The sequence below is a fragment of the Bolinopsis microptera genome, chromosome 1 (genome assembly GCF_026151205.1).
Source record: "Bolinopsis microptera isolate Bmic1 chromosome 1, MBARI_Bmic_1.0, whole genome shotgun sequence".
Lineage (NCBI taxonomy): Eukaryota > Metazoa > Ctenophora > Tentaculata > Lobata > Bolinopsidae > Bolinopsis > Bolinopsis microptera.
The window spans coordinates 2,077,917-2,091,175 of NC_087072.1; the positions used below are offsets into that span (position 1 = coordinate 2,077,917).

Here is a 13,259-nt window from a genome sequence, read left to right on the forward strand (position 1 = left end):
TGGCCGGATGTTCGGGTATGCAGCAGTGCACCAGATTCAAATTACAAACGTGACTAAACCTCCTGAGTAATTATGTCACCAGCAAATGGTTTCACATTTGACCCTGTGAACATTTTCCGTGTTAGATTATAAACCACTGTCATTTGTACAGACCTTTGATTTTAACAGTACAGATATCATTGTTGTGTGCCTTTACAGCGATAATGAAGATAACTTGTAACATTTGTCTGCTCGTCCTGGTCGTGCTCGTAAGTTCAATCAGGGCAGAGCAGGATTGTCTGACAGCAGAGTGGGAGGGGTGGACATCATGTGTGGAGACTGGTATTGACTTCCTGCACACACAAGGTGTGGGCAAGTTATCTAGAAATAGGAGCAGGTTAGGCGGTAAACACTGCCTCAGACAGGATCTGACCGAGACAAAACTGTGTGTTTTTAATGACAGCTCTGACGACAATACTGAGCCGGATGAAAGTGGTGAGCAAGTAGACGGAGCGGGTGAGAAGAAACCACGTACTGAAGACGGAGGGGATGAGAATAAACCACGTACTGAAGACGGAGGGGATGAGAATAAACCACGTACTGAAGACGGAGGGGATGAGAATAAACCACGTACTGAAGACGGAGGGGATGAGAAGAAACCACGTACTGAAGACGGAGGGGATGAGAAAAAACCACGTACTGAAGACGGAGGGGATGAGAAGAAACCACGTACTGAAGACGGAGGGGATGAGAAAAAACCACGTACTGAAGACGGAGGGGATGAGAAAAAACCACGTACTGAAGACGGAGGGGATGAGAAGAAACCACGTACTGAAGACGGAGGGGATGAGAAGAAACCACGTACTGAAGACGGAGGGGATGAGAAGAAACCACGTACTGAAGACGGAGGGGATGAGAAGAAACCACGTACTGAAGACGGAGGGGATGAGAAGAAACCACGTACTGAAGACGGAGGGGATGAGAAGAAACCACGTACTGAAGACGGAGGGGATGAGAAGAAACCACGTACTGAAGACGGAGGGGATGAGAAGAAACCACGTACTGAAGACGGAGGGGATGAGAAGAAACCACGTACTGAAGACGGAGGGGATGAGAAGAAACCACGTACTGAAGACGGAGGGGATGAGAAGAAACCACGTACTGAAGACGGAGGGGATGAGAAGAAACCACGTACTGAAGACGGAGGGGATGAGAAGAAACCACGTACTGAAGACGGAGGGGATGAGAAAAAACCACGTACTGAAGACGGAGGGGATGAGAAAAAACCACGTACTGAAGACGGAGGGGATGAGAAGAAACCACGTACTGAAGACGGAGGGGATGAGAAGAAACCACGTACTGAAGACGGAGGGGATGAGAATAAACCACGTACTGAAGACGGAGGGGAGGAGAATAAACCACGTACTGAAGACGGAGGGGATGAGAAGAAACCACGTACTGAAGACGGAGGGGATGAGAATAAACCACGTACTGAAGACGGAGGGGATGAGAAGAAACCACGTACTGAAGACGGAGGGGATGAGAATAAACCACGTACTGAAGACGGAGGGGATGAGAATAAACCACGTACTGAAGACGGAGGGGATGAGAATAAACCACGTACAGGAAAAGACGGCGGTTCGACTGCAGAAGACCCGGACCAGGAGCATTTATCAGACGACAGAACGGAGAGAAGAGTGTTCATCACTCTGTTGTCAGTAGCCACAGCACTCCTCACCACAGGGGGAGTGGTCGGAGCTGTAATCATCAGACAGCACAAGACTCTCCAGAGGCGTCACAAGATACTGGTCATGACTAAAGAGAGGATACGCCTGATAGATGGGAAGAAGTTGGAAGTGAAGAGGTCGAGTAGTATGTTTTGTGGTTTAGGACCTCAGTTCACAGTTCAAAACCCAGTCTATGAAGAGGAGGATGAGGAGGAGGAGTGGGTCAGGGCTTCCACCTTCCCTACCGGACAACTTAAACTTCAATCAAACTAGCCGGGCTATTAACAAATACTGTTAACGTTCCAACCGGAAAACCTATACATCAATCGACCAGTAGAGAAATTTATTGATGAGACTATAAACCCTTTGTTAGTTTGTTTTCACGTTTATCGTATAATAGACAATAACGTGTTTTACAATTAGATTTAGATTTATTACTTTATCGTGGCGGTATAACACGGTGCATGCGATTTATTCAAATGTTTAATTCCTTTTGATATATGTTATTACAATGGACAAAAAGCTTGGCGAAAGCCGATCAGGTTTTTCTAGAATTACCTTGTTTTATCAATTTTTCGATAAAGAAACTAGAATTAGGGTTAGGAAATCACTTATATGTTTTACCATTTGTTGTGGCCGTACCGCCAGGCGGTAAATGTTAAACAGGCAATTTAACAGGCTTAATTCTGTAAATTATCTATTAAAGTTGTCGTTAAACTTTAACACGAATTATGATTTAACCAAATTTTTCTAAATCATCAAGGAAATATTGATAGATATTAACCACCCAATGGGGTACACGGGTTTCTAAAGTGCTTGTTAAAAGAGAAAACGTGTTGAAAAGGTATCTAACAAGGCATGCAGGGCTAGGCCCCGCCTCCCACAAGAGGCATGTCCCTGGGCTAGCAGACAATCTCTAAGAAGTAGAAGGAAACTGTTTTTTGTTGCCAATTATGACAGACTACACGGTGTACACACCATGGTTACACACCATGGTTACACAATACACACCATGGTTACACACCATAATGGCCCGTCACATACAGTCACACAGTCAGCTCAGAAAGTCGAGTTGAGAAAACGTGACTTTATCCTGAAAAAGCAGGCGCGGCCTCCTTAGAAGTAATAAAATTAAAGACATCACACACTTCACCAAAAGTTTGTAACTAAGGCTTCCACTTGACGTGCTGAACTGCATTATTATATGCAGCAGCATATAATGCGAAAAACGCATACTATGCTGCGTTGAAACGCCATGCCTATGAGTTTAGAGCTTTTCCGTTTTATTGAAAATGCATTACGTTGTCTAACTTTAGGATTCAATATACCTTACCTTCGATGCGATTTATGAAAATTAATTGGTATTGAAGAGGCTGGTAGCTATCAGTCTTGTGGGTTATCAATTTTCCTTAGGTTATTTGGTTATCTTTATCGGTCGGAATATCCCAGTATCCCACAATTTTATAGCTCTTTAGTCGACCAGCTCTATGGTGTAAAGTGTAAACTCTCGCTTTCACTCTGAATCTAATAGAAGCAATGAATGAGCAGGTCACAGAAGTTTACTAAATCCCCTGAAATTTGTTGTAAATGTAAATAAAAGGTGCAGTGTACGGCTAGTGCGGGTAGTTTGGACAGTGTACGGGTCCCGCCCTATAAGTGATAATGATATAGCTTACTTCCCGAAACTAAACCGACCACTTATCCCTTCTAAATTAATGAAACATCCTGAAAATGGGAGAGAGATGTAGCAGGCAGTTCCCTCTAATAAAGTTCGACACACTATGTAGTTATATTTAGCTGCTGTTTAACAAACAACTTAATCTGATTTGATTACTACAAAAAGTTATGCATCTCCTTCTAATGGTCAACACTTTTCCCCGGCACTGTCAGTCTGAACACAGCCTAGTATCGTTTCATTATCTTATTGTGCTATAACCAGTCACTTGCTGCGGTCAGTCGCCAGACAAGGTCTATTGTCTAGTAACCCGTAGTAACCGATGGTTGTCTAGTAACCGGTGGTAACCCGTAGTAACCGGTGGTTGTAACCGGTGGTTGTCTAGTAACCCGTGACCGGACCCGTATTTCAGCCATGGCAGTATAAAATGCCACGCACGCCCCCACTCTTGCTCCTATGCACACTAACGGCATGGACTGCCATGGCCAAGCCCAAAGGTAGGATTCAGATGGTAGGATTCAGATGATTTACAATTTAAGTGAACAAAATTATTGATATCGATAAAATGAATATGAGTAATCGCTACTGGAAGATGATCCATAATTAAGGCAATTTTTAGCAGATAGCTGTTGTTAAACTAAATAGGAAGTATTACGAGGAATAAATATTTTAAACTGCAATTATTTGGTCAGCATTCGTTAGAGGGGTTGAAGAGGAGAGACGCTCTCTCGCAGGTAATGGGGGTCTGTGCCACAATGCACTCGGTAAGTCAACATTTATTATTTATTCTCTTTATTTCATGAAGAAAAAAACAAAACGACTGACGAGCCGTTGTGACAAAACTCAGTGGAATTGGCAGAATTGACTAGATTTAAGTACTAGTAGGCAATAGGCATGTATAATTGTTATCTTAATTAGAAACAGGTCTCAAACTATCGGAAGTCGGAGTCCTTCTTTCGAGTATAGCACGTACAGTAGTCTAGTAATACCCAGAAGTTCAAGAATTCTCAAATTACATTCACTACGTTTGCTGTTATCGTATTTTGATGGCGCTAAAAGCCACGCTTGACAACTTCTCCCATTTTAACATGTCTAAATGTAGGTTATCGCAGTTTCGCCCTAAAACATTGTTTATTCTCTGCACTGTATTGTGTTTTCGAAATGCAGGTGAATGATTTATTTGAATGATTGAAGAGTCTTTTGAAGGTTGGTTCGAGTGACACATTTGATTATTTTAATTTTAGTGATAACTCGTTTTAGAAACACAAATTTGAGATAAATCTTATCATAATACTATTTCTATTTCAGATGTTTACGCAACGAAAGGTAAGAAACCAGATTTAATGAACTTCTGCCACAAACCATACATGTTACAATACATATTACATGTAAACTTTAACATACCATGCACTTGTTTGTATAGTAGTCGCGGATTTTTATTTGATTTGTTACCTTCAGGGCAAATAATCGTCGAAAAACTTTACTTGTAATTGCCTTTATCTTAGTGAATTTAGAGAACACTTAACAAAGACATGCTACAGACTTATTTTGAAATTGAAAGCGCTATAAATCTTGTAGAGCAGTAGGAGTCAACAAATAACTTTGCAGAGTGTAACGTTGAAGGTGATAATTGTAGAAAGACGGGCAAGTGTCGTCTTGACAACGCTGGTTACGTCTGCTGCTGTGACTTCTGTTCCCGGAGATCCCTAAATAAGGTAATAAGATCCCTCCAAAATCCAAATGTAAAAGACCCCCCCTTACCCACAAGACCCCAATAGCATACTCTAATAATACACTTAATACAAATTAATAATGATTAGTAATAATAATTAGTAAAAATAATCAGTAATAATTAGTAAAAATTAATAATAATTAGTAACACTTCACCAGCTTCCTTCAGTGGTTACTCAACACTCAGTTATTCATTATTGCATATCAACTGCTGAATATTTGTGATAGTGCATTGATTTTCCATTCTCCCTCTAGTCGACTAACTTCTGTGGAGATAACGGCGTAACGTACACCACGCTATGTGAATACCGACGGGAACAGTGTGAGACAAACACATCTATCAAGATACTCTACAAGGGGCAATGTAGTGAGTAGAAGTTCACTTTTTACTACACTCCTTAATTCACACAATTTAGTGAGTAGTAGTTCACTTTTTACTTCACCCCTTAATTCACACAATTTAGTGAGTAGTACTTCACTTTTTACTTCACTCCTTAATTCACACAATTTAGTGAGTAGTACTTCACTTTTTACTTCACTCCTTAATTCACACAATTTAGTGAGTAGTACTTCACTTTTTACTCCACTCTTTAATTCACACAATTTAGTGAGTAGTACTTCACTTTTTACTTCACTCCTTAATTCACACAATTTAGTGAGTAGTACTTCACTTTTTACTTCACTCCTTAATTCACACAATTTAGTGAGTAGTACTTCACTTTTTACTCCACTCCTTAATTCACACAATTTAGTGAGTAGTAGTTCTTTTTTACTCCACTCCTTAATTCACACAATTTAGTGAGTAGTACTTCACTTTTTACTCCACTCCTTAATTCACACAATGTAGTGAGTAGTAGTTCACTTTTTACTTCACCCCTTAATTCACACAATTTAGTGAGTAGTACTTCACTTTTTACTTCACCCCTTAATTCACACAATTTAGTGAGTAGTAGTTCACTTTTTACTTCACCCCTTAATTCACACAATTTAGTGAGTAGTACTTCACTTTTTACTCCACTCCTTAATTCACACAATGTAGTGAGTAGTAGTTCACTTTTTACTCTACTCCTTAATTCACACAATTTAGTGAGTAGTACTTCACTTTTTACTTCACTCCTTAATTCACACAATTTAGTGAGTAGTAGTTCCAGAGTTGAAAAATACGTGAGATAATTTTTTAAATACGCCGTATTTTGCGTATTTTTGCTTAGAAATAAAATACGTCAAAAATACGCTAAAATACGTTTTTCTTGAAATTTCATTCAAAGACTAAAGTTATGTCATTCGTTTGCATTTTTTTCAGACACATTTCTATTTAACTTCAACGCTTTAATGCTTTGGTATAGCACGTGCCCAGTACTCTGAAGTCATATGCGAGGTGAAAAACGACAGAGCTATGCGAGTTTTGATAAAATCGTAAATTTATATAAAGCAATAGTACTAATTATTTTATTGGAGCTATCAATGGTACAATAACACTTATTACGTATTTTATTCAACGAAAATAAAATACGCCGTATTTAACGTATTTTTGATATTTTATAAAATTCGTAAAATACGTATTTTTCAACTCTGAGTAGTTCACTTTTTACTCCACTCCTTAATTCACACAATTTAGTGAGTAGTAGTTCACTTTTTACTCCACTCCTTAATTCACACAATTTAGTGAGTAGTAGTTCACTTTTTACTCCACTCCTTAATTCACACAATTTAGTGAGTAGTACTTCACTTTTTACTTCACCCCTTAATTCACACAATTTAGTGAGTAGTAGTTCACTTTTTACTTCACTCCTTAATTCACACAATTTAGTGAGTAGTAGTTCACTTTTTACTCCACTCTTTAATTCACACAATTTAGTGAGTAGTACTTCACTTTTTACTTCACTCCTTAATTCACACAATGTAGTGAGTAGTACTTCACTTTTTACTCTACTCCTTAATTCACACAATTTAGTGAGTAGTACTTCACTTTTTACTCCACCCCTTAATTCACACAATTTAGTGAGTAGTACTTCACTTTTGCTCCACTCCTTAATTCACACAATTTAGTGAGTAGTAGTTCACTTTTTACTTCACTTCTTAATTCACACAATTTAGTGAGTAGTACTTCACTTATTACTCCACTTCTTAATTCACACAATTTAGTGAGTAGTACTTCACTTTTTACTTCACTCTTTAATTCACACAATTTAGTGAGTAGTAGTTCACTTTTTACTTCACTCCTTAATTTACACAATTTAGTCAGTAGTAGTTCACCTTTTACTTCACTCCTCAATTCACACAATTTAGTGAGTAGTACTTCACTTTTTACTTCACTCCTTAATTCACACAATTTAGTGAGTAGTACTTCACTATTTAGTTTACAAACTTCACTTAGGGGTCGTTCAATATTACGTAATCAGCCGAGGGGGGGGGGGGGGGGGGTTCAAATGATTACGCTGTAATTTTGACACAATAGCTGTGTATTAAACTAATTACCAATTACCGAGGGGGGGGGGGGGTAGAAATTGTTCAAAAAGTGATTACATAATATGTGAACGACCCCTTAACACAATTTAGTTTAAAGTAGTAGTTCACTTTTGCTCTCCATCCCAGCGACCCGACCTCATGTTATGTATGCATATTATATACAGACCCTCGTTGTTGATGAAATAGATTGGGCATATAAATAAAGTAGATTGGCAGTGAAGAATTAAATGATAGAATGTTAGTTGCCCCAGATGAGACCTGCGCTAAAAGAAGATACGAGACCCTACTCAGACAAGCTACTGGAATGATGTCAGATGGTTATGTTCCCAAGGTATTTACATGTAAACTCGTTAAATACAACATTTTGCTTGTTCTGACACAATGGTGCACATCAATATCCCAGAAATATTAAACAAATTTCAAGCTGTTTAATTTTAATCATACATAAAAGAAATGCCCTTGTGTTTGAAGCAGTGGTGTAACGTTGCCTGTTGGCGCCCCCCTGCCGAAAAAAGCGCCCCCCTGTTGGCGCCCCCTCCCCTTTTGGTGCCCCTCCCTAAAATTGAACAAATTAGGTGATTTTAGAGAATACGCCGGTAAAATCTCTAAAAAAGTGTGTATCTAAAGCAAAACGCGCAGTTTTGCTTGTACTTTAGTTAAGTTTTCGAAATTGTCCCACATTCAAACGACGATTTGGCGCCCCCCTAAGACGGCGCCCCCCTGCACAGTGGGGTCAGCAGGGCCTTTCGTTACGCCACTGGTTTGAAGTAAGCTCTGATCCCAGTGCCTGGAAAGCAACATGAACCTGTACGCGCTGACCCAGTGCAACATGACGGATGGTTTGCAGTGTTGGTGTGTCATGCCTGACACCAACAACAATATAACTCAGCCCAGGCCTGTCAGCCAGGAGGAGGACCTCAATTGTGGTAGGTTATTTAAAACAGGACATTCTTTTTCGTGACTCTAAAGTAAAGTAAAGTAAAGTAAAATTTATGGCATCACATCATCACACATGTCTACAAAATATCATCGCACTGTGTGAAAAAATATATAATAAATATTTCTCCACCAACATTAATTAATTATCAAATACAATATTTTAAAACAATATTATCAAAAACATTATCCTATTTTAAAAACTTCCCAGTGGAATAAAGATTTATAAAACGCTTCTTTGCCACATAAGGATGGAACCAAAGATAATTGTTATGTTTCTCTTTATTACTGACATAACTGGCTCCTTCAATTCTTACTAAAACTTCATTAGAAACATTCCAAAAAAAGCAACCATTTGTAATACTTTTAGAAATCATATCTTTCTTAAATACTTCTAATTTAACTTTAAAACCTAAAACTGTCAGAGTTCTTGACGTCCGGAGGGAGTTTGTTCCAATATGGAATAACTCGCTCCGGGAGAAAAGACTTCTGGATATTCTTGACCTTTGTCACACTTTTACTACATCTATTGGATGAAACCAGATTAAGACCTCATCTGCTTGGTCTGAACAAGTCTGAACCATCAATTACCTTATTCTAAGAATATTAAGAGGCTTATTTTGACAATTTGAGAAATTTCACAAAGTTCACCAATATCTCCCCTGGTTTTGTAAGGCTATCAAAACACTGTTAACTGTTAACTAAAGTTTATCTGGGAAACTGTAAGCTTAGAAACAATAACCGGCTCCTAACAACAGAACAGGAGATGAAGATAGCCATGTTGAGTTGTGACCCCTGCAAGATAGTGAAGGAGGTGTTCAAAGCGTTCCCTGGAGCCAACAACTACGACATCTACGTGGCTAAGAAAATAGAGAACACTCGGAGAATCACCAGAACACACGAACCCAGGAGGTTATTAAATATTTTAAACTTTCGGTCGATCATGAAATCGTCTATTTTCGAGAAATCACGTGGTGCTCACCTTCAACAATCCAATGTGCAACATTCTGTTCATATCTTAAAACCTTATATAAAAACACTTGTATACCCTCAGTGACGTTGGTATTGCGAGAAAGTTGTTTAAGAGTTTCGACTACTCTAGAGACAACTTCCTGTCCTCTGGGGAGCTAGATATCATAGCCCGCTGGCTGGTTAGTCGTCTTAATAAACTGTAGGAGCATTATGTGTGTTATAGCCCGCTGGCTGGTTAGTCGTCTTCACCTTTAGTTAGTCGTCTTAATAAACTGTAGGAGCATTATGTGTGTTATAGCCCGCTGGCTGGTTAGTCGTCTTAATAAACTGTAGGAGCATTATGTGTGTTATAGCCCGCTGGCTGGTTAGTCGTCTTCACCTTTAGTTAGTCGTCTTAATAAACAGTAGGAGCATTATGTGTGTTATAGCCCGCTGGCTGGTTAGTCGTCTTAATAAACTGTAGGAGCATTATGTGTGTTATAGCCCGCTGGCTGGTTAGTCGTCTTCACCTTTAGTTAGTCGTCTTAATAAACTGTAGGAGCATTATGTGTGTTATAGCCCGCTGGCTGGTTAGTCGTCTTAATAAACTGTAGGAGCATTATGTGTGTTATAGCCCGCTGGCTGGTTAGTCGTCTTCACCTTTAGTTAGTCGTCTTAATAAACTGTAGGAGCATTATGTGTGTTATAGCCCGCTGGCTGGTTAGTCGTCTTAATAAACTGTAGGAGCATTATGTGTGTTATAGCCCGCTGGCTGGTTAGTCGTCTTAATAAACTGTAGGAGCATTATGTGTGTTATAGCCCGCTGGCTGGTTAGTCGTCTTAATAAACTGTAGGAGCATTATGTGTGTTATAGCCCGCTGGCTGGTTAGTCGTCTTAATAAACTGTAGGAGCATTATGTGTGTTATAGCCCGCTGGCTGGTTAGTCGTCTTAATAAACAGTTAGTCGTCTTAATAAACTGTAGAGTGTAGGAGCATTATGTGTGTTATAGCCCGCTGGCTGGTTAGTCGTCTTAATAAACTGTAGGAGCATTATGTGTGTTATAGCCCGCTGGCTGGTTAGTCGTCTTAATAAACTGTAGGAGCATTATGTGTGTTATAGCCCGCTGGCTGGTTAGTCGTCTTAATAAACTGTATGAGCATTATGTGTGTTATAGCCCGCTGGCTGGTTAGTCGTCTTAACTTCTTAATAAACTGTAGGAGCATTATGTGTGTTATAGCGTATTGTATGTTTATAAACCAAGATATTTCTTCACCTTTACCAGCTGTAGATAACATCATTCTTATCAGTGTTTAGATTTTAAAAACAAAGTATTTTCGGCTTGTTTAACGTCTGGTCCAGAAGGAAATGAACGTTTTGACTTTTTTCAGTACATTTCACGGGACTGTGTTCTTGATGTACTTAGTATCTGTGACGACAACAACGACGGTCTAATCAACAACACTGAATGGTGTACTTGTCTCATGAACCGGTATAGTATTACTTTATCATGACGTCACAGCCTCTCATGACGTAACAGCCTCTCATGACGTCACAGCCTCTCATGACGTCACGATCACATTAAAACTCATCTCACCTATCACAATAATATGTTACTGTTTGTTTCAAATATCACCTGTCCTATCGAATACTTGCGGACAGCCAAGCCCCAAGGACCACACTTTACAACTACTAAAGTGGTTAGCGTATCAATATTAACTGCTTATTTTCTAACTCTAATTACTGCGAGATGCAATAGCTAAGAAATGATGAAATGAGAGTGGCGGTAAAGAGCGGGGATATAATCCAAGGAACCATATTAACAGTAAACAGGTATGATGGATAATGTGATAACTACATACTGTACCATTAACTGCTTAATTGATTTAAGCCCTTCAATACGATAACAATAATGTAATGACTATTGAGTAATGAAACTGTATTCAGGGTAGAAAGACACAGCAAATGAGGAACAAGAAATCAACAGATGTTATCTTTGCAACTAAATGTCATACAGCAGCCTTGCAACTCACTATAGGCCACATTCCTAATAGGGATAATACAATGTTTGCTGAGTAACGGTTCTAATGATTGTTTTTGAGACTGTTGATGAAATGACTGAAAATTAACTATTTATAAAACTTACATTTTTCGTTGTCTGGAATCTGGATGTGATTTTGCTTTTGTCTTCCATCTTAATTGACACTTTTAACTAGCAGTTGTGCTATTCCAGATGTATATATATATGCTGGCCTGAAATTGAGAGTTTAACTTCATTTCGCATAACTCGTAAACAATATTTTTGTTCTTTAAACGATCTTAAAAATATAGTTTGAAGTTTTGCATATAATTTAAAAATTGATATTATTACTTGTTTACAGCATAAATTGTTTGGATTGAGGAAAATAAAACAGCCATGTAACAGAAAAGCAATAATAGCACTTATGATAATATCTTTAGGATATAAAATACGAACAAATATAAATTATCGCATACAAACATCAAAATTAAACGAAAACTTAAAAATTTGAATTTGGTTGGAAATCAAATTATTTCGATCTCATAAGTCATTTGATCAGAATTATGAGGGTTAAGGAGTAAAAAAGAGGAAGCGCAAAATTGTTCCAAAAATACAAACGATATACTAACAAATTATACCAATTATAAGCAGTATAAAATCAAATTATAACCAAGAGCTCCAATCTCACCCTCATCTGCCATGAATATTTCCATCACTAATCCATATTTAAACTATTCTCATGGCTCAACCAATTTAAAGTTGTTGCGAGTATAGCTAAGTGTAGCAAGATGACGTGTGGTCCGATATCCATGTTTTCAATAGTAAGCTGGGATGATGGTCTTGGGAGAAGCTGATGTAAGGATGATGATCAGATTCTAAGGACTGGACGGAGAGAAGCTGATGTAAGGATGATAATCAGATTCTAAGGACTGGACGGAGAGAAGCTGATGTAAGGATGATGATCAGATTCTAAGGACTGGACGGAGAGAAGCTGATGTAAGGATGATGATCAGATTCTAAGGACTGGACGGAGAGAAGCTGATGTAAGGATGATGATCAGATTCTAAGGACTGGACGGAGAGAAGCTGATGTAAGGATGATGATCAGATTCTAAGGACTGGACGGAGAGAAGCTGATGTAAGGATGATGATCAGATTCTAAGGACTGGACGGAGAGAAGCTGATGTAAGGATGATGATCAGATTCTAAGGACTGGACGGAGAGAAGCTGATGTAAGGATGATGATCAGATTCTAAGGACTGGACGGAGAGAAGCTGATGTAAGGATGATGATCAGATTCTAAGGACTGGACGGAGAGAAGCTGATGTAAGGATGATGATCAGATTCTAAGGACTGGACGGAGAGAAGCTGATGTAAGGATGATGATCAGATTCTAAGGACTGGACGGAGAGAAGCTGATGTAAGGATGATGATCAGATTCTAAGGACTGGACGGAGAGAAGCTGATGTAAGGATGATGATCAGATTCTAAGGACTGGACGGAGAGAAGCTGATGTAAGGATGATGATCAGATTCTAAGGACTGGACGGAGAGAAGCTGATGTAAGGATGATGATCAGATTCTAAGGACTGGACGGAGAGAAGCTGATGTAAGGATGATGATCAGATTCTAAGGACTGGACGGAGAGAAGCTGATGTAAGGATGATGATCAGATTCTAAGGACTGGACGGAGAGAAGCTGATGTAAGGATGATGATCAGATTCTAAGGACTGGACGGAGAGAAGCTGATGTAAGGATGATGATCAGATTCTAA

General features: G+C 39.0%; 2 protein-coding genes across 4 annotated transcripts in view; one reads left to right on the forward strand and one right to left on the reverse strand.

Annotated features, from left to right (window-relative positions):
• LOC134817546 (uncharacterized) overlaps window positions 1-13,259 on the reverse strand; it is a 49,841-nt gene that overhangs the window by 32,984 nt on the left and 3,598 nt on the right. The window lies entirely within an intron of this gene.
• Window positions 3,570-11,820, forward strand: LOC134817520 (uncharacterized). Of its 3 annotated transcripts, none has more exons than XM_063826666.1 (11): window positions 3,570-3,878; window positions 4,074-4,145; window positions 4,690-4,707; window positions 4,990-5,096; window positions 5,368-5,479; window positions 7,824-7,912; window positions 8,366-8,507; window positions 9,276-9,429; window positions 9,572-9,668; window positions 10,859-11,300; window positions 11,415-11,820. In XM_063826666.1, the coding sequence occupies exons 1-10, from the start codon at window positions 3,809-3,811 to the stop codon at window positions 10,979-10,981; spliced, it is 984 nt and encodes a 327-aa protein (XP_063682736.1). In that variant the 5' UTR covers window positions 3,570-3,808; the 3' UTR covers window positions 10,982-11,300; window positions 11,415-11,820. The 3 variants fall into 3 exon arrangements, with proteins under 3 accessions (XP_063682736.1, XP_063682742.1, XP_063682752.1); XM_063826672.1 differs by having other exon boundaries at window positions 7,833-7,912; window positions 11,415-11,814; XM_063826682.1 differs by lacking the exons at window positions 3,570-3,878; window positions 4,074-4,145 and adding an exon at window positions 4,407-4,548.

Coding starts and splice junctions, on each gene's coding strand:
- LOC134817520 (XM_063826666.1), top strand. CDS start 3,809: ATGCCACGCACGCCCCCACTCTTGCTCCTATGCACACTAACGGCATGG. Junction 3,879..4,073: donor TGCCATGGCCAAGCCCAAAG/GTAGGATTCAGA, acceptor TTATTTGGTCAG/CATTCGTTAGAGGGGTTGAA. Junction 8,508..9,275: donor GGAGGAGGACCTCAATTGTG/GTAGGTTATTTA, acceptor TCCTAACAACAG/AACAGGAGATGAAGATAGCC.